Source organism: Pyrgilauda ruficollis, unplaced genomic scaffold, assembly GCF_017590135.1.
Source record: "Pyrgilauda ruficollis isolate IOZ18807 unplaced genomic scaffold, ASM1759013v1 scaffold10, whole genome shotgun sequence".
NCBI classification, from domain to species: Eukaryota; Metazoa; Chordata; class Aves; order Passeriformes; family Passeridae; genus Pyrgilauda; species Pyrgilauda ruficollis.
The window spans coordinates 15,143,246-15,165,061 of NW_024508101.1; the positions used below are offsets into that span (position 1 = coordinate 15,143,246).

The 21,816-nt window shown below is 38.6% G+C and overlaps 1 protein-coding gene across 2 annotated transcripts; it reads left to right on the forward strand.

Annotated features, from left to right (window-relative positions):
- The first annotated feature begins 896 nt into the window (after nucleotides 1-896).
- LOC121351221 (inter-alpha-trypsin inhibitor heavy chain H3-like) lies at nucleotides 897-20,991 on the forward strand. 2 transcript variants are annotated; one of them, XM_041463181.1, is made up of 22 exons: nucleotides 897-986; nucleotides 4,955-4,978; nucleotides 6,115-6,281; nucleotides 7,292-7,396; nucleotides 7,813-7,975; nucleotides 8,649-8,759; nucleotides 9,217-9,342; nucleotides 9,781-9,897; nucleotides 10,649-10,817; nucleotides 11,137-11,262; nucleotides 11,506-11,687; nucleotides 12,674-12,859; nucleotides 13,165-13,304; nucleotides 13,708-13,862; nucleotides 15,682-15,687; nucleotides 16,431-16,457; nucleotides 17,328-17,378; nucleotides 17,751-17,864; nucleotides 18,439-18,643; nucleotides 19,738-19,910; nucleotides 20,396-20,507; nucleotides 20,607-20,991. In XM_041463181.1, exons 1-22 carry the CDS (start codon nucleotides 897-899, stop codon nucleotides 20,734-20,736), a joined length of 2,679 nt encoding a protein of 892 aa, XP_041319115.1. In that variant the 3' UTR covers nucleotides 20,737-20,991. The 2 variants fall into 2 exon arrangements, with proteins under 2 accessions (XP_041319115.1, XP_041319124.1); XM_041463190.1 differs by lacking the exons at nucleotides 15,682-15,687; nucleotides 16,431-16,457 and adding an exon at nucleotides 16,190-16,228.
- Nucleotides 20,992-21,816: the final 825 nt, after the last annotated feature.

Consider the following 21,816-nt stretch of genomic DNA (forward strand, 5'->3'; position numbering starts at 1 on the left):
GCCGTGAGCTCTGGCAGGGGGCAGCAGCTCCACAGAGCCATCCCGTCCCTTTGGGTGGGCTGCAGAATTGGTTAAAAAATCGCCAGGCTGGGTAAAAAAGGAGCTCCTGGAGCTCTCCCGTGGCTGAGCACCTGCAGTTGTAACACTGGCTGCAGGAAAACCAGAAAATAGAACGTTTTGTTATCACTGAGCATGTAACGCCCAGTCCTCGAAGTCTGTCTTTCATTAAGGGTGAAATGAACCAGCTAAACAGTTTAAGAGATAATTGACACTGTCGAGGTAACAAACACAGGAAAATGCCCGGCAGCTGCAGGCCGGGTGCACGTTCGGTGTGCGAGATGCAAGACCCGGGAGCTCGGAGCTGGTTCCAGCTGTGAGCGAAGATGAACAGGAGCCCATGTAATGGGGAGTTTCTAGGCTAGACAGGATCACGTCAAATAACAGTACCTGCATCGGGTACCTGAGTGATACCGAGGATCACAGGGGTGCTGCTGAAATGGAGCTTAAATGGCTTTCGCAGACTGCAAGCTCTGTTATGGCTGCAGTAAATTTGAGCCAGAGAAAGCCTTTAAGGAAGTATCAGAAAGATGACAGTTTTCATTTGGGAAAAAAGTGGGTCTGGGGTGGAGATTAATCTCAGTTGCCAGTACAGAAATGGCTGTGAATTTCTGTTTGGAGCTATTACATAGAAGAGACACTGCTGAAAAACTGTGTAGATTCTTTAAGAGATTTTCTAACAGTATTCTGTAGATTATACTAATTCAGCACCTAATTTTTTCCCAAATGCCTAATGCTTAATCCCGCTTCTGTCATTGGGTTATTTATTAACACTGGGTAAACAAAGCTTTATATATTTATGCATATCACTCCAATTGGAACCTCACTTTTTTTCCAAAATGAAAAATAAGCGATTGCTTTGTATTTTAGTATTGATTCCCGCCTTTGCATCCTCAGACTTTTTGCTAACACATGTCAGAAACATCAAGGTAAGTAATCAACCAAGTGTGGGTTGTGGGTCTCCCACTCCTCAGAGATTGCTTTCTTGCAGTTTATCAGCATTTATCAGAGAGTTCATACAATGCTGGCGGCTGGAGCTCTGTGTTCTCTGGTACCCCTGGACACAGAATAAAAGCTGGAACTCAGACTGGTTGACCTCTAATCAGCCTCAGTTTTCAATCAGATCTGAAGTTCTTCTCTCTCTCTTTCTAAAACATCCCTTTCCTCTGTTTTCCCTGTCATCACCACGTCATGGTGACATGTTTTAGTAAAACGCTTAAATGTGTAAAGCAATCAGTGCTGCCAGAGAACTGACTTTGGCACCTGTTAAGAAACAGAAATGAAAAGATGGCTCTAAGAAGCAGAAATCAGAGCTGTAACATGGCATCAAGATAAATGCCCCCAGTCTAAATGACATGGGAGGATTTTTCTCAAAAGATTTGCATGTTAGCACAACATGAGATACATCTCTCAAAGGGGCCATTCTGGTTTTGACTGGATCTCTGAGTAAGGCAGTGCTCTCTGATGTTTTGCCTAGTTTTCTTTGGTTATTTTGCTGGCCACTACTTCTCGCTTCCATAAATTATTTCCCTCTCTCTCAGTGGCTGTGTGCTCTGACAAGTTACAGAGGGCAAATCTTTTTAGGGAGCATTCTGAGTTACTGGGTAGAACAGGACAAAACAATTGAGTTGATTGTTGTTGATGAGGTTATGATCTTTGCCAAGACTTTTTCTTTGAAAACCAGGATAGTAACATATCTAACTTTTAAAAGCCAATGTGAGATCTAATGCTGCAAATTGGAAATGCCAGGGATTCTTATTATTTAACCGTCATGTAGCCCAGATATAATGTAGCTTTTTCCTCCTGATTACTGTAGTGTCTGGAGTACTCTATGTGTTTGACAATGCTAAAGCCTTTCTAAATGGAAAATTGCCAAAACTCTGTGCAAAGCTCCATCCAGCATTTTCCAGCACTATGGAAAAGCCAGTTGATTCTCCCAGTTTTGTTCTGTACTTTATGCAAATGTGATTTAATTGAAATGGAGGGTATTGCTCTGTAGGGTGAAGGTCTCAGTGCCCAGTGTCTTGGCCCCTTTGAGCAAGCAGTGTCCAGTGCTGAAGCATGGCTGGAATTCTGTCTGTCTGGTGACCTTTAAGCTGCCAAAGCTGCTTGTAGAACCACAGCCAGGTAGACACAGTTGGCAGACCCAATTCTGCTGAAAATGGAACAAAAATCCGCATCAGAGTTCCCTGTGTGTGCTGTCACACTGTGTTCCTGTGAGCTGCATTACGGGCTCTTTTCTGTGGCACCCAATTGACATCACTTGGGGTGATAAAATCTTCTGTGCTGCTGTAGATTCAGAGATAATTCTCATGCCTTGTTTTCCTAGGTAGCATTTAGGGACGTATGCAGGTACCTCGTTCAGCGTTGTGGATTCCCAGAGGTCACTTCAAGATAACTGTACAGTCTTTGCTGGGTCTTTTAGTCGTGCTGTGGTTTAGTTTCCCAAGCTGTACAATCAGGGCTTCTTTCAGCAAGTGCTGTAATGGAGTCCTCTTTTCCCTCTCTGTTTTCTTGGGAGTTCAAATTTCTCTTTTACTTTCCAATTTCCACAGATTCTTTGCACCTCTATTCTTTTCTGCTGCCACAGCAAAACAGTATTCAACAAAAGAAGTTTGTTGCTGTTGCACAACTGAAAAACAATAAAATTCTAATAATTGGTGCACCTGGCAAATAATAATTGTGAAAATAATACAGTACATTTTATCGAGTAACAATTACCCAGGGTAGAGGATGTTAATTCTCATTTTAGTCTAGAATTGCATCATCATTTTTATTGGCACACTATTGCTTTTTGCCCACAGAGCTGGGAATGACCTTGATGTTAGCGATGGCTCAAGTTACACCCCAGTGAATCATTAAAAATGAAAAAAATCTAGAACAAAATCACAGACTTAGAGTCACGTAATCCCCTCCCCTGTACAAACCAGGGTCAGCTAGAGCAGGTAGCTGGGTGATGTCCAGCTGGATTATCTCCAATGGAGATCAGCCCAAGTGCAAAGTGAGTAGTGCCTTTCACAGAGAGATTTTTCTGTAGTTTCAATGGAAATTGCAGAGTACCCCTCAAAATATTTACAGAATCATAGTAGAACTCCTTCAAAACTACTGTTGAAGTCATTATTCTGATAAAGAATGTGCACAACAGCAATTCTGTAAAACTCAAATGCAGGTACAGTATCTTTCAGTTTGGAAGCAGTAGTCAGAATTGCAGAATTGGTAGCTATACGCATTTTTATAGGGTTTGGTTTTGTGTTTTTTTGGTTTGGGTTTTTTTTTTTTTTTTCATTTTTTATAAACTGTGTGGTAATTCCACTGTAAGGAAAACTTCTTACCAAACAAACTGACATTTCAAGAGTTCCAGCTTTTCATTTCCCAGGGTGCATACCTCAGTTTGTGTATTGTAAGGGGAGAGCTGTAATGACAGTATGGATACAGAAAAAATATTTCCAATATTGGAAAGGTCAGATTTGAGTTGGTGCACACTCTGTACTGGCATTAAAGGAATCCATGTATGGTTGTGAAAAGGAGAGATGGACACACAGAAATCATCTGGATGGCAGTAACCATTTGAAAGATGAACCTAAAGGAATGCACACTGATATTTTTTGCCAGACTTACAGCAGAAGAGAAGCCTCCCTCCAACCTTGCATTACCATAGATTTAATATAGTGTCTTGAAAAGAACCCCAAAATAAAAAATAACCCGCTGTGTTTCAGTTTCCAGCTGGGAAAGGTACTGAAAGCCTTAAGTGTACTTGAGATGTGTGTGTGATTTGTTGTGTCCTTACCCCTGCCTTTGGTGGAGCAGGTAAACACAATTCCACAAAATGTGACCCCCCAGGCTCTTGGAGCCAGATGAGATAAGGTGTTTGCAGCTGAGCTGATGGGAATTGAGTTACACAAGCTGTTCTTTTAACAGCACTCAGGAAGTTTGTTTAATGCCTGTCCTCTTTCAGAACAGAGTACGAGATACTGTTGTACAGCTTCTGATATTTGCACCTACTCTGGGAGCAAATATTGGGAAAAAAACCCCACGCTTTAACTGCTTATTTTTTCCCCCCTCCATGCAGCTTTTTGTAGTGACAGCCTCTCCTGTCTAATCCTGCTGAATTACCTTCCTACCTGGTCATGTTAGGATGAGAGGCTGGTGGGCTGAAACGGGAAAAATTTAGGAGTCTGAAAAAAATGTAAGGCTGCATCTGCATGATAGGTTGGATTTGTGTGACAAAAAAAAACTGTGCAAACTGGGTTTTTATGCTTTGATACAACCCTTTTAGTTCTTCCAAAGGAAAATAAGTTTGAAAAGAAAATATGTACTGCAGGACCCAGATCTAGGAATTCTCAAGAAAAAGATGTTGCTATGAGGACAAGATATTTTGGTTTTACTTGAAGTCACCATACAGCCAACCCTTACTCAAGGAAGACCTATTAAACAGATTTTAGTGTGTTCTTTAGTCTCAATGGCATTTAATTATAAATGGCCCTGAGCATTTGGGCCTCTTTTCCTCTCATTCTCCCTCATATTTCAAGGGTCAATATTTATTTTCAGCTGGAATAAGACACTTTTTGTGTCACATGAGCAAAATATAAAGTGAGCAACATTCAAAGTTTAACTTACCTTTCAAAAACACAGTATTTAAGGTACACTAACATCAAATGAAAACCAAAAGATTCACCAAACTGGGAATGCCATAAGCAAAATAACTGCAACCTGCCCCACATCCCTTACTTGCTCTTCCCTCAAATTTACTTCAGTTTATTAATGAAGACCCTTTTCAAGCCTTCCTTCTCCTGGACTTCTTTTAACTTGTGACAACTACACGGATGCTAAGAGATTTATTTCTAAATGCAATTTTCCTACCTAAGTCATTATTTTTTCCCTTTTTTTCTCTTTACAGAAGCGAAATGCTGATAATGACTTGGTGAGTAAGGCTTGGTTTTGTCTGGGCTACCAAGATTTTATAGTGACAAGAATATTCTTACTGTGTTCACAAAATGTTTCTGTGAGTCCAGCCTGAGCAAATGGATATTTCTGAGTGTGTGACAAGGAAAACAGCCCAGAGCTGCCTGTTTTGGGCAGTAGGACTAACTAGACATTTTCTTTCCAAGCTCTGATGGAAGCTCCTGGACAAGGAAAGAGAATGAACAAATTATTTTTAATCTCATTGTATTTGAATAAATAGCTAAGTTCTTTTGAAGTCACCTCCATATCTCTAACAGACTTTCATTCTATGTTAGTTTTGTTTTTACTTTTATGTTGCAGCTATTGCTAAAGAAGGCAAGAGGCCTCATGTCTGGGGCTGATTCCACTTGGCAGCTGGATTCCCCTTCAGCAATGCTTAAATGCTTTGATTGTTTGGAGACCTTCTTAATTAACCAGCAGAGATCAGGCTCATCATAAAAACTCCAAGGTTCTTTCCAGTACCGGTTTTGCTGCAAGAAGCAGACCTTGCTGTGGAGTTCCTAATGGGAACATCTGTTGTTCCCATGCTTTCACTTAGTGCCCAGAAACCTTATACTGAACATTCAAAGAAAATAAGTACTGCCTTGCCCATGTCCTTGTTTAAAAAAGACTGAGCACCAGCTGGGAGGAAGCTGAGAATAACATAAAATGGAATTTGGAGGCATTTGGGCTATTTTAAAACAAGAGGATTGCTTACATCCCTGCTCTAGGAGTCATCCACTCCTCTGATAACTACAGTCATGAATACAGTGAGGCAGCAGTAAGGAGCTGTGCTCTTTGAATAACCACAAAAAGTCACTCACTCAGAAGAGAAAAAACCTATTCCTATAATGGCAGTATTTTTGGTGGTAGTATTTTGTTGAAGTCTATTGTTATGACTTGTGGAATAGCACCATCATATCAGTGAAATAGAAATCCAAGGAAACACAACAGTTCTTATATTCGTTCTTATATTAGGTATTTCTTTCTTTTTGCTTTGGAGTGATCAATGTACTGCTGTGGTTTCTTTTTAAAAATATGATCACAACTGATTAACACACACATGAGTGTAACAGCTAGTGCTCTTTTTGTCTTTTTTCATTTCTCAATCTACAGGTTGTCAATGGGATGGAAATCTATAGCATGAAAATTGATAGTAAAGTGACTTCCCGCTTTGCACACAATGTCATCACCAGTCGAGCTGTCAATCGTGGAAATGTGTCCAAAGAAGTCTTCTTTGATGTTGAGCTTCCTAAGACAGCCTTCATTACCAACTTCAGCATGTGTGTAATCTTTACAATATTGTTAAAGAAGACTAAAAATCTGTGCTAATTCAACTGGGAGAAACAGAACCCAAGTGTTCATTTTTACTTTGCCATTTGAATAGATTTCTAAATACCTCCTGGGTAATTTTCTGGTACTATTAACTTAACATGCAAGATATGTGAAGAAAGGCAAACATTGGTACATCTGTAGAAAAGATGACTAATTTTCAATTATTTCTATTCATCATCGTGAATAGAAAGGAACCTTAGGGAATGGGGGACCTTTCCTGCAGATTCATCCACATTTTCAGAAATGCCTCTTACTTACTCTGGTATTATCAAACCAGGAAAGTTCCATTAGTTCATTTCTCTGATAGCATTATAGCTTAATTTATCTCTTCATTTAAAAATCATATTTGAAGGAAAGGGAGAAAGTAGAATTATTCTTTTACATTTGTACCTTTAGTTACAATCACGTGCAGTTCTCCACCATGATGAGGTTTGATTCAGTTAAGCACATCCATCTCTGCTCATCACAATGTGCCTACTTTATCTCCAGTGAAGAGGAGCAGTAGCTTTAGGATGCAAACACTCATAATGCCTTCTAGAACTTCTTTGGTAGAATGAGGTGATGAGAAATGGCTGCTTAGTCCTCTAAGGAGTTCAAGGATGAAATGCTCCTCTGTAGATGATGACATCTGGACAGGTGAGTCACATCCAGAGAGTTGGTTTGCCATTATGTGAGATGGGATGGTGAAGCTGCTGAAGTGCAGGAATATGGCAGGTGTAAGTTATGTTGCTGTAGCCCAGTTTTCATCTAATTAAAAGTAAAAATTGGTTTAGATTCTTTTATGATACTGAGCACAGAGCTCTTCATTCCAGCTGAATTCTCTGAGGAGCCTGGCTTCAGTGAAGGGGCCCAAATCCTGGCAATAGCAGGTGTCTGAAAGTGGTTATTAACAAACAAATCAATAAAGGGAGAATTCCTGTCATAACCTTCCATTGAACTAGGACTTTTTCATCTGCAGGACAATTGATGGTGTCACCTATCCTGGAATTATAAAGGAAAAAGAAGCTGCAAAAAAGCAATATGAGAAGGCTGTTTCAAGAGGACAGACTGCTGGTCTTGTCAAGTAAGGATCATGTCTTGTGGCTTCCACACCATCACTCCATAGCAGACTGGAAATGCTGTGTTCTGGCACTTTGGTGACATTAAGGGACAAAAGAACAATCATTCAGTTATAGTTATTGTATCACAAATTGTAGAAAGGAAATAGAGCCTCTGACTGCACAGGCACTGTCTGCAACTATGGAAAGGCTGTTCCTGTAACTTTCACTGGCTTTGTGGGACCTATCCCTGGGATTAAGCTTAGTGGAAAACTTGAATAAATCCTAGAGATTGAGTACAATTTTGAGTATTGATTGATGATTCCTTAGCAGGATATCAAAATCCCCATCTTTGTTTTACTTCTTTTTGAAAATCATATGGCACCAACAATAAATACTGTGAAAGAGGATAAAGATCTTTTTCCTACCCACTTAAATACAGAGCTTCAGGAAGAAAAACAGAAAAATTCACTGTCTCAGTCAACATTAAAGCAGCCAGTAAAGTCACTTTTGAACTCACATACGAGGAACTGCTGAAGCGACAGTTTGGAAAGTATGAAATGCTCATCAAAGTAAAACCAAAGCAGCTTGTCAAAGATTTTGAGGTAACTGGCAAACTGATCAAATTTGTCTGTAATTTAAGAGATTATGGAATTCTGCATATCTATTGAAAGTGGAGCACCATGGTCATTCCCATTGGTTCACAGGTGAGCTAAAGGCCATGATAACATTTCTCATGAGTCCCATGGGGAGTACTCATCAGTGTGCTTTAATGCAGGCTTTTACTTGTAAACCTGAAAAAGTTGCTCATCTACTGAGCATTCCAAAAGAAATCTTGTATGAAAACCTGAAAAAGCTAATACAATGCCTTGGAGTAATTGTCTGTACCCTTATAGCATAAGCTCCAGCTTTCTCACACCACTGTGAAACAACACCATCTTTAAATCACAGTGGTGCATATGTTACATTCTGGAATACTGCAGCTTTTTGTGTCTATCTGCCTTGATAGGATCTACTATCTAGCTCTCCAACAAGTCATATTTTTATTAAAGTTTACTTATTTCTAGCTTTGTTTTTAACTTCTGTGTTTGAAAAGGCCTCTTTGGCTGAAGATGTGTTCACACAAGTGTAGATTTGGACTGCCATTATGAATTACAAAAGTACATTTCTTTATGAAAATCCCTCTTTCACATCTGTAGTTGCTGAGCCTCCTGTAAATGGCTGAGTTGATGTATTGTGGTTTAATCAATGACAGTACATTTTTAATTAATATTTCAGATTGAAGTAGATATCTTTGAGCCCCAGGGTATCACTGAGCTGGAAGCAGAAGGAACATTCATCACCAATGAGCTACAAAATACCATTAAAAAAACTTTTTCAGGAAAAAAGGTACTGCATTCCATGGTTTACATATTATGGTTATAATTCTGAAATAATAATTTCAGTGCCAACAATGGCAGCAAGAGGAAACCTGGATACCAGTAAGATTATCTCTTACAGAAAAACTGAATTACTAACAAGTAGTTTTCCCTTGTATGGGGTAGTAGAATTCCTAAAACATGCTACAGCTTTATCAAAGGTGTTTTTCAGAGTGAAGAGCTGACTCAAGGCAGATGGGGAAGTAAGCATACGGAGAAAGCCCTGGATAGCAGCATTCATGTGTCAGTTACCACCAATGAATTTCTAAATGCATGTGGATTCATACAATCTAGTAGCTAACCCAATAAAACAGGATATTCTTATGTCTGTGAAAATAAATAAAGCAGCTTTAAAAAAAGTGCAGATGTGTTCAGTAGAAGATTTTCAGCTATTAAGGGTCAGATCTAAGGAAGTCTTTTCTTTTCAGGGCCATATCTCTTTCAAGCCAACCCTCGACCAGCAGCGAGCATGTGCAAGTTGCTCAGAGTCTGTCTTGGATGGGGATTTTACTGTAAGATATGATGTGAAGAGAACAACTCCAGATAATTTGCAGGTAAGTCTAACAACTTGAAATTGTGAACTGTTGAACAGTTTAACTTGCACAGTAAAGGTCAGGGAGCAGTGAGGGCCAGCTGTTTCCTGAGGGACAGGCAGCTGAGTGGGAGCAGGAGTCAGTCTTCAGGGTGGGATCCAAAACGGTGGAGTCCATGGATAGGAACAGGTATAGCTGTGACACAGCTGGAGACAGGACACTGTAGCTGTTCTGACACTGTAGCTCAGTGTCTAAAGACTAAAGGCCCAGTCTTGCACTTAAGTGACACCCCTGGGCCCATGGACAGAGGTGAGACTGATCAGGGCCATAAGAACCTTTTAGGCTACTCAGAGGCAAGACACTAAATTAGAGTAATATCTGCTCTATCTGTTTTACCTTTATAATGTACCAAACTTTTTGGTGGCGGTGTGGGGTTTTTTAAAATATTTTCTTTTTCAGATTGTCAATGGCTATTTTGTACATTTCTTTGCACCAACAAATCTTCCGAAGTTGTCCAAGAATATTATTTTTGTATTGGATACCAGTGGCTCAATGTCTGGAAGAGAAATTGAACAAGTGAGTTATTGCATTACTACAGAGTTCCAGTGAAAGAGCTGGAACAAAGTGCTGGGAGGGAGATGGTGCTGGAAGGGACATGATGCCTTGAGTGCACATGTGCTGCTCAAACTGTTACAAAGTGCTCAGTGCTGTGACCTCCCTAATGCCCAGTGCCAGAGGTACTAGTTTGCAGTGTTGCTGTAGAACAAAAATCTATACATTTAGCCTATATTTACTTATAAATGTCATTAGTTCAAAACTCTAAACATCAACATTTCCAGAGAGTGCTGTCATGCGTGCTTGGCAGTTCAAAAATAAACCATTCATACAGATTATGTGCCTTTTCTCTGTTCACCCTGTATCTGGGAAGCAGCAGCTCTTTGCACAGTTATGACTGAGCTAATGTTCAGAATTTTCAGGCTTTGGTGCTGCATCAAAATATCCAGCATGCTTGTTTATGAGCTTCTCCACCAACCTAGCTACCATTTGCCATGCCAGCTTATCTTAGTGCAAGCAACCAACCATGACGGGAAACCTGATTTTCACCTCAGCTACAAAGATTTAGCAGATGTTATTGCAGCTGACTTCCCTAGAGTTACTCTGAAATTGACACAGGGACTGGCAAGAACAGACTAAGCTCAGAATTTTTGCAATATATAGTGTATAGGAGTTAAAAATAGCCCAATGCTGAGAGATTAATGATGTAAAATCTGTAAGCACATATTCTGTTAAATTTTGAATCATGTATTTAAATCTCTTTGCCTTACAGACGAAAGAAGCACTGCTAAAAATCCTAGATGACGTTAAAGAAGATGACTTCTTCAATTTCATATTATTTGATAGTGAAATATCTACCTGGAAAGAAACATTAATCAAGGCCACTCCTGAGAATTTGGATGAAGCGAGGAAGTTTGTTCGGCAAATTTCTGCTCAAGGCCGTAAGTACTTGACAGGCCTTGCCAGTAGGTCATTGTGTAAGTTAATTTATTGATTGATTCTGTGAACAAAATGCAACAGTTTGTTGGGGTTTCAGATTGCTGATGAGGCACTCCTGAAGTTCAGTTTTACTCAGAAAATGATGTCTATTTCTCTTTATGTTTCCAAAGTCCAGGTACTTTGCTATCTAGACACCCCCCTGCTTGTAAACCCAAATCTTTCATTTTCTTACTGTAACGAAATCTCTTCAGACTCCAGTGAAAAATGGACCTTTATTTTGACAGCCTTTGCTGAACCCCAATTTCTTTGTTTACCTCATAGTGACAAATTTACATGGTGGTTTGATGAGAGGAATTGATATTCTGAATACTGCTCATGAAGAAAACCTTGTACCCAAGAGAAGCGCTTCTATAATTATCATGTTAACAGATGGTCAGCCAAATGTAGGTAAGTTTGTGTTGGATGGAATAATAATGATAGTTCATTAACTAACAAAAAATGCTAGTTAAAAATGGCCTTCTTCTTTGACTTCTGGATATTTTCCTCATTTGCTACTATACCAACATCATAGTACTAAATCAAGCTTTTGGTAATGTCTCCTAAGAAATCTGAACATGCCAAGTCACATTTGATTTTGTGATAATTTTGTCTGTTTTGAAAACAACTCAAACATTTCCTGGTTTGATGCAGGTATATCAAATACTCAGGAGATTGAGAAAGCAGTGAAGAAGGCCATTGGTGGCAGATACACCTTATACAATCTTGGCTTTGGCAGTGGTGTTGACTACGGCTTCTTGGAGAGGATGGCACTGGAGAATAAAGGACTGGCCCGTCGGATTTACCCTGACTCTGATGCAGCCTTGCAGCTTCAGGTGAAGTAATTACCACGTACATGAGGTCAGAGATACATTAGGGCAGACAAGTATTCATGTTCTTATTTTCAAATAATCAAAATCCCAGTGTGTAATCTGATACTGAGATGCTCCAGAGTCTGCTGTGATCAGAGTATTAAATCAGAATAGTTTGAGTAGGAAGGGACCTTTAGTTGCATTTAATTTTCCCCTTCCCTTATATAAGCAGGAAGTGCAGAGACAGTAAAAAGGACATGCTGTGGGCTATGGCAGGGAGTTTAAAACTTGGCATAGGGTGCCACAAGTCACAGTTCTGAAGGACACTGGTGGAATTGCTGCAGTCATTGTATCTCCTGCACCTCACAGGTCATGTGATTAATGTCATGTCAAGGGATAAGAAGAGTAACAAACCACAAAGCTCTAGATGTTCTTTCTTAAGAAACTCACTGCAAGCAGGTGTATCTTACCACACTCCTGAGACATTTAATACTTTTATAAGACATGAAAACTGGTATAGGCCATACAGGGTTGTCTTTTTTTACTTCTCACATTCCAGTAGCAGCCATTCAAAGAATTCACCAAAGAATTAGATATTAGATTTCATTGCAAGCTTTGATAAAATCAAACACCCAGTCTCCTTTGATTATGCTGTCATGTCAGTCTCTGCAGAGAACAGATGTAGAAAATTATCTCTATCAAATAACAGTAAGCTTGGTATCCCTCTTGATTTATATTGAGGGAACTCATCATCCACAGCACATTATTCTCAAATATTTTTCCTTTCTCTTAGCAAGACTGAAGAGTTTGTATGTCTTTTCTCATTTCCATTATTTGTAGATTTCTAGGCCTTACACTCTGAGATTTAACTAAATATCTAAATATTTCTTATAAAATACACTTTTAGTTTTCATTGCTGAAATAGCAGGACATTTCTGGTTACAGATCTACCCATGAATTAAAGCAACAATGATAGTTAAATGTTTTCTTTTTTTCTTTCAATCCTACAGGGGTTTTATGATGAGGTGTCAAATCCCATGCTCATAGATGTGGAGTTAAACTACCCAGAAAATGAAATATCAGACCTAACTACTAACAGCTTTAAGCATTTCTATGATGGGTCTGAGATTGTGGTGGCTGGCCGCTTTGTAGACAGCAACCAAAACCATTTGTCTGTGGATGTAAGAGGTGAAGGTGTAAGTATGGATTTCTTTGACTTATGTAAGCTACACAAAATCTCTGAACGCTTCTTTTATCTCCATTGTGATGAACAAAAATGCCATGTGAATGTGGAGTACTGGGCTATGTTCTATAGTGTACATCTCTAAAATTCTCAGAAACAATGGGACAAAATTCCTCATACAACTCTGGCAATTTTCTAGTGTAGAACCAGACTGGTTTTCAATTTCAGAAGATTTTCAGGTGTGAAGGTCTTAGTTTTTGGGAAGTTCTGTCAGTCCCTGGCTACCTGTGGTACAGAGAACATTCTTGCTCCCAACAGGCTCACGATGCCCTGTCGTACACTACACAGCAAGATGCTGAGCAGACAGCTCAGGCTTTCCAAGAACAACAATACATATTTGGAGAGTACATTGAAAGGCTCTGGGCTTATCTTACCATTGAACAACTCCTGGAAAAACGGTAATTATACCTGGAATTATACCTTAGCTCTGAACCCCTTGCACCCTCTGATTCCTGCAGTTTCTAGGATGTGAAGCTGACATTCACATCCCACTGAGGTGCCAATGGGAAAGCATAAAAATCAGTGAGGGAAATCCATCAACCTATTCTCCTCCCTAGCCTCAGTTTGCAACATTCATGTTTCAGGTTGCAAATGAAACAATTTAAAATTATTGCAGGTATAAAGCACAGTTTTGCCTTTCTCTTGGATGGAGAGTAGAATCAGATGTGCTCTTAGACTATAACAGTTATATCTTATTGATAAATTACCTGCAGAGAAATTACTTTACTTTAAAATATGTAATCTGAAGTGTAGTGAGTGATTCAGCAATCACTGATGCTGGGAGTCTCTTCCTGTATTCAGCATTACAGCCACAGGAGAAGAAAAGGAAAACCTTACAGCTCAAGCCCTGGCTCTCTCACTAATGTACAAGTTTGTAACACCACTGACATCCATGGTGGTAACAAAACCAGAAGAAAATGAAAATGAAGAGGGGATTGCTGATAAACCCACTGAAGGTATAGACATCTTCACAATTGTACTGTATTTGAGAAGCTAAGAGTTCCTTTGATGCTACCCTAAAGAAAGGCTTTCATGTGGGCCTTTCAGTTTTAAATATGTATCTGCAAAATCTACTTTCCAAGCCTGGCATGTGTGTGATTTATGCAAAATTACTTCTCATTGTAAAGCTCATTTCCATCAAACTATCCTGCATTACTAAATCATATGGGCAAACTACTATAAATTTTAAATAAATGTATTTTAAACGAAACAGAAAAACTATTACAGAAAAAGACCCTGAAAACCAAGAAGCATTTCTAATCTAATAATCCAGCTATATTCAGATGACTCACCATCACTTTCTCCTTTATTTTTCTGCATACTTCAGCCTAGGGATAGATGTAGTAACCTCTTTCCACATGAAAAGGGAAAATTTGCATGAGTTCCTCCTGAGGCAGGATATCAGGTTTTAAAAAGATTGAGATTACTTACGTAAAACACAATAGTCATATATATATATATATATATACTGCAGAAAGAGAAGTAATTCTATTGAAAACACACAATTTGTTTTCAACTCCAGTGATACTTTAGCTAATTATGAACTCCTTGCTCAGTGAAATATTCTTCTTTCCTACAGTTCAGCCTCTCTGTTTAACCCCTGTGTAACAAATACTCTGCTCCTCCTTGCTCTTTGGCCAAGCAAGGCAGTGCTCTCTGCTCAGTGTGCCCCCCAGCCATCCTAACTTCATCTCCTTGTATTGTCTGAGCCACCCTCATCCCACAGGTCTGACAGAGGCTTTCCAGTCTCTTCTATCAGCTTCCTTTATCTTTTCTCCAACTTTTGTTTAGAGCCCCCAAAAGTTCCTTGGATGCTCTGTGTGGGCTCTCTGCTGCCTTCTAGATGAAAAACTTTCTAATCTCCTGATTTTGGCATAGGAACTTAAGGCATTGTAGCATGACAGATATGGTTATAAGAGATTGGTGAGGCTTTTTCAGCTGCAGTAAGTCCTGAAACCAGTAAATTGCTAAGTGCCCTTCAACTCTGAATCATTCTTCAGGCATTCTGCTGATAAATTTTTGCATTATTTTTGATGACTCTCATAATGGAATACTGACATAAAACCCCTTCATGATTAATTTAAAGCTCAAGTCACTACACAGCATAATGACTTTAAAGTTTGCAGCTGATCTCCATAAGATGGAAACCCCCAAACATCTGACAGAAGTGGCATCTACTCAGTCATCTTCAGTCCTTTGCTTTCCCTTTCCAGGTATTCATAGTATAAAAGCTCTTTACTGAACCTCTTTCAAAGGAAATTCTCTTTGTATATAGATAGTATAGAGCAATAATAGGAGAAAATACTCAAAGCACTGCCCTTGTGTAAGAAAAAAAACCCCAACTTTATTTACCCTGAAGTCTCAATCATAAATCAATGTATTGAATCATTCAATCAGTATTAACAGAATCACCCAAATGCCTGGAAAACCACAAAATAGTAAAACCAGTAAGGAACATTTTGCAATATAGGTATGGCACAACAATAAAACAGTTCCAAATAGAGCTCTTGTCCCATACATAATAAATTGCAGTTCTGCTGTCCCACATAACATCTTTTTACTTTCAGTACATTTCTGTTTGATCTACAAATACTGAGTTGTATCACTGGGAATAAATGGCATTACAAAATACTAAAGATAGCTGGTTGAGTTTTCAAACAGTTAATTTTTTCACAATGTTTTATTAGAGTCAGAATCCTTTCTGTTTAATTGTATAACTGAAACTGTAAATTTCTCTTTTTCTTCCTTTTACTTCTTACCTGCCCATGGTAACAGCTGAAGGTAAGTAAATTTTTATTACATTTACTTAATATTTTTAATAGAGATGGATTTTCTACATTACTTATTTGATCTAGGATGCAATATTTTCATAAAGTTCATGGGGAATTAATCAAGATCATATTACGAATAGATATGCAACTTTTCAGATGGGTAAGTAAGTTTGTAAGCAGTGGTTTCAGTTCAGTTCCTGTCTCTGATGACTGCAGCATCCCACGCCCCTAGGATTCAGGCCCAGTGCAAGTCACTGCTCTCCAGGGCTGCCACCAAGGCCCTCCAGGTGCCTGTTTGTACCAATCTTACAAAGATATCTTCATCCATGCCATGATTGCCACTTCTAAAGCACAGAGCCCTGTCTCCAGACACCCTGACAGAATTTCAGATGTAGAAAGAGCAGAAGAGTAGAAAAATGTGGAACCAGGCAGGCAATTCTTCCTTCCCATGCGTGCAGTTTAGAGAAGGTGGCACAGGGGGATCAGAGAGCAGTAAGCTGTCCCAGTCCCAGAGAGGGCAAGGAGAAGTTACATTTGTGCTGGAAAGCAGGGTGTGCTTTCAGCCCCTTCAAGGCTGTTGCTTTGTAGCACTGTTAAATAAATGTTTTGACTAAATTTTTACTTTGTAATATTTAGAAATTTATACACAATTACAAGATTTTTCTGTTGGTTTTGGAAGGAGGTATGAATGAAGTGGAAGAGATTGGGTTTTGTTCTTTGTAGCCTCTAAAATAACATTTTGTTTCATTCAAGCAGGGATGTTCACAGGTCCTTTGGTGGGTAAGTAATTTAATTTACTTTTCTGAATGGAGCAGGATCTGTCAACTGAAATTACCAGAGGCAGAGATGCCTTTTCTGGCAGTACAATGGACTTTAACAAATACTACCAAATTCTGCTCACTGCTGAAAAGACACTTAAAGGTTGAACAATAGGAGATGACAGAGTTTCAGCTAAATAGTTTATAAGGAGTAAATACCTGTTCATAAACCACCATTTTTTCCTGAAAGCTGTTTCCCAAGAACAGAGGATGGACTTCACTTTGCATTTCTTTTGGAATTATATAAAGCAAGGGACTGTGATGTCAGCGTCTCTGGCTAAATTAATGTGTTCAGTCACTTGTGCAAAAAGCATCTGTTTAATTCAAGAGACAGCAACTGATCCACCAAATTGCTGGCTGGGCAATCCTGGAAATGGGAGAGTTAGAGTTGTGCTTTTGCTCCAGATGTTAGTGCCAGTCTCTGTCTAGTTTTTTCAAGTCTTCACTGAAAAGACTTGAATTCATTCTGGGAGAAAAAAAAAGTAAAACAAACAAAACCACCCCAAATGTCAAAAGGTCAGAAGTTTTCAATGGATGATATTGAATTTCCTTGCTGATAGTTTAATCCTCAAATTTGAAACATTTGTATCCTACAGATATGTTGCTTGGACTATAAGGAACTCCTCAGAGCATTTAGACTGCAAGTGAAATCCGTGTTTATCCTGAAGCTTTTTTTGCTTCAAAAGCAGCACACAAACTGTCGTTCCATGCTTTAAAAGCTAGGATGCAGTTACTGATTTACCTAGCGTATTAACTCCCTGACATCTTACATGGGCCATGCAATTTTCAATTTTGGTGTGAGTTTTTCTAACAACTTTCTTTCCTTCCACAGCTTCACCACTCTATCACACATATGCATCACCACCCACATGGTATACCAGTGGTGAGTAGCTGGAGCAGTGTCTGTCTAGGAGAACAGAAGAGGGTATTTAAGGCTAAATTACACAATTCTTATGACTATTTTCAATAATTCCCTTCCATAACAGCAGCCAGTTTTTCATTTTTAAGGGGCAAGTATTTTAATTTACTTTTTAAACATCTCTTAGTGTCTTCTAAAGCTCAAGTAATTGAAATTTTATGTGGTCATTTTCTCAGTCCTCCTTCCCATCAGTAATTTTAGTGTTGATAACTGCCTGTTTTCTATTAAATAATGTATATTTAGTTGCTAAATTTAAATATTAAGCAATATTAAATGCTCATGTGGAGCTTTGACTCTGTGTATCACTATACAGACACCAGTGATTTGCCTTTACAGTTGATGGAGATCCACACTTCATTATATCAGTGCCACAAAAAAAAGATGCCATTTGTTTCAATATCAATGAAAACCCTGGCATGATCTTAAATTTAATAAGTGACCCAGTTACAGGTGAGTTTTTAACTTTTTTTTTCTTTTAATACAGGACAGTTCTAACAAACTGTTTTTAAAGGCTATTTCTCTCTTTATAATGCATAAGCTTTATTTCCCAGCAAAGTTAGCAGGAGGTCCTGTAGCTATGGTAGCTTACCATTACCATGACTGTTTTCACTTCTTGTAGCAAAATGAAGTTTTAAACTTACTTTAAAAACCACTGTGAGGATTGAGAGTAATAATTTGTCTCAATGAGCTGTAGTAGAAGCAATAAAATAATCCTTAGGTCACCAGTTTGTGGAATATTTGGTAAAGAGAGACCGATGTCACTCAGACTCTGTACCAATCACAAACTCTCTGTGCTTTGGGAAAAACTGAACTTTTCTCAACAAAATGATTGTTGGCTTTGTGGAAATTCATAGAACAACCCCCAGAACTTTATTTTGCTTTGGTACAAACATTCACAAGTAATTCTGATCTATTTTTCAACTCATATTTAATTTCTTTAAGTTGTTAAATTTTCAAGACACCCCTTGACATCAGTTGATCAGGTCCTGTCTATAAAACAATACTTGTTTCATTTCTGTATTAGGCATCACAGTCAATGGAGAACTTATTGGTGATAAGAGAGCAAACAGTGATGCAAAGATCCAAAACTCATATTTTGGAAAACTTGGTATTGCAAATAAGCACCTGGATGTAAAGCTGACAGTAACTCCTGAGATGATCACAATTCAGAATGGTGATGAGAAAACAGGTTTCACCTGGCTGGACTCAGTCACCTTGCAACAAGCAGGGTAAGACTTACAGAAAGGGTATCAGGCTCTTGTATTAATTTCTACTCTTCCTAAAATATTTTAAACTGTTGATCACTAATAAACTTCTAAGATTTGTGGGGGAATCTAGAAAAGCAATTGATTCAAGCCCAGCTGGATTCTGCTCTCTACTTTGTTGTGTAACTGCTGAATTATTCACAAATTCCTCTGCTTGAAATAAGTAAATGAAGACTTTTCTCTGATCTTCTATTGCTCTGACTAAGGTAAAAGTACATTTGGTATTGTGCTTTGTACAGCAGTGTCTTGCAAATACTTAAGGAGTAAGTTCAGACATAGTGTGTAATCTTTTAAAGGTATAATAATGTTCCAAAAGGAAATCTCCATTTTAAAAATTGAACTTGTGGCAGTTACAGAATTGGTGTTTTTTTTCTTGTCAGCAGGTATATTTCTCATGGGATCTATTTCAGAATCATTTATACCTGTTCAAAAGGTTTATAGAAAGAACAGGCAACATTTTCTCTCCCTCATCCTTTACATTTCCATGTATAGAATAAAATTCCTGCCTTCTCAAGGCCTGGCAGTGCAGCAGAAAGAGCAAACTCTCATTCATACACATGATTTTTTTATTGTGATAAACAAATGGATAATATCACTGACACAATCAGAAGCAAATCTTCTCTATCCTAGCACTAAAATAGACAGGTTGGGAGTTGACTTCTCTGAAAGACTAAAAGAAAAAGTGTCACATAGCATTCAGGAAAAGAACTGATGGTTTAATAATAGAATTTGTATCACTGAGCATCAGGTGCTGTATCTACATATCACCAACCTATCTGTAACCAATTACTCTGTTAAGGGACAGGTTTTGCGAAAAACATCTTACAGAAAAGTTTAAAGGTCAGGTAGCCTTTTCCAGTGTCATTTAATGTGATTCTGTGACTGTCTGTGAACACACAGAGAGACTCCATGGACCAAACTAGGCAGCAAATCCTCTCTCTTAAAAAATACTGAGCAGTTTATAAAGCTACATTTGTCTTTTCTTCTCACATTTCTTTCTGTTGCTGTTAACTCTGGTAAACACAATGTTCTAAGTAATGTTTTTCTTTTTTCCTCAGTTTAACTTTGATAATTAACAGGAAAAAAAATCTGGTGCTCTCAATGGGCAGTGGTGCCTCATTTGTTGTTGTTTTGCATCAAGTGTGGAAGAAACATCCTCTCCACCAAGATTTCCTGGGACTGTATACATTGAAAAGTGATAAACTGTCTGAACAGACCCATGGATTGTTAGGTATGACTTCGTTTAGTGTTTCCCTGCTGGTCTTTCCTTATGAGGCTACATAATTTATAGATAGAATATTGTATTTGTGCTGAGAATAATCACACCCAGAAATTTAAGAGATCAACACATGGATTATTTGATTATTAAAAAGCTGAAGACTTGGAACATATGTAATAAATTCAACAGAACAGACAACACACTAAGTGATGTTGTATCTTGAAGGATATCTAGAAAAGGCTGTAATTGTTCTGTGCAGTCAGAAGCTGGAACTTACATCCAGATGATGTGGATAGAATTCTGGGTTATAAACAGAAAATAATACCAATAATACCTTAGGCATATGTTCAGCCTTACCTGGAACTTGTTGTTTGCTTATCCAATCCAAGCTCTGAAGGGACATAGAAACCAGCACAGGAATGTAGAAAATCTGGGATTTCTGTTTGGTTTGCTTCTGTTTTAATGCCTGAAATGGTAATTTTAGCTTCTCTTTTTAGGACAGTTTTTCCGGCCCATTGACTTCACCATACTTGAAATTCATCCTGGGTCTGATCCCAAGAAACCAGATGCCACAATGATTGTTAAAAACAATGAACTGACAGTAACAAGGTACAAAACGATGAAGTCCTTAGCAAAGACTTAGGCAAGATTCCCTGTCCAGGTGCAGTTCCTACCTCAGTACTCCCATGGCTGTGTTTTCCCTTTCAGGGGCTGGCAGAAGGATTACAGAAGAGATCCTACACACGGGGTTGATATTCCTTGCTGGTTTGTCCATGACAATGGAGCTGGGCTGATAGATGGTGTTCACACAGATTATATTGTTTCCAGTCTCTTCTAAGCAACTTCCTCCAAATGCACAGGCAGATATTTGTCTGAAAGAACAGTATTTTCAATATATAAGATCTATTCAAAGCATTTAAGCATACATGTTTAGCAAGGACAATGTATGATGGATTCTTATAGAGAGTTTTACTGTGTATTTGATCCAATCTGAAGTGCAAGATCCCTCATCCTCTGAAGCATCCTCCTTATTAGGTTTAAAATTCTGACTTAAAATGCTACTTTGTAAAACATAACAGAAACCCTCTACTCAATTTTTAATCAATAATTGAGTGTCAGGAGTGATTAAATAAAAGTATCAGTACTCAGTGCCTGGTTCTGTTATTCTGACTGCTCAGTGTTCTCATGCCAGTTTCGCAAAGCCCAGGGTGCCAGATGCATTTTGGAATTGAGCACAAGAGGACATCTGACAGCCCAGCCCAGATTTTGGGATAATCCCGTGGTACTTGGAGCCACATGCAGTGCTGAGGGCTGCTGCCAGCACAGGAGGTGACTGCTGGCATTCAGGAATTCTGTATTTTAGCATTTTAATTTGAACCTATCTTTTGAATGTCTGAATCCTTATAAATTAATGAAACACTAAGGTTGCAAGCAACACTCACATTTGAGTAATGATAGCTCTTTTGGACTGTATCTTTCTTGAGGAAGACCCTTCCTTCTGTTTCCATAAAATAATTTATGAACACATTCAGGGCAAGTGCCCCATTTATTTATTACTGCATTTTTTTACTGCAAGAAATTGCAAGCTCTTACTTCTAAAGCAAAAAACCCACCCAACCAAAAACATGTTCTCTCCCTCCCACATTTCTTATTTACTTCAAGATTTCTTTTAATCAAATCAGCCACAAAAAGGCAGTTGTGCTCTCACATGGCAAAGCAGAAAATTGCCCAACAGTAGTAGGACAAAGAAAGTCATTGTGTGGAAAACTAGAATGCAGAACACAGAGAAAAGAGGAGTGAGTGTAGTGGGAGAAACAGAAGATGTGAGACGTCAAATTGAAAGAACAAGGGTAGAGGTGAACAAAAATCCAACAGAAAAATCAAAGATGGAAGAAATGGAAGAAAGATATACTTACTG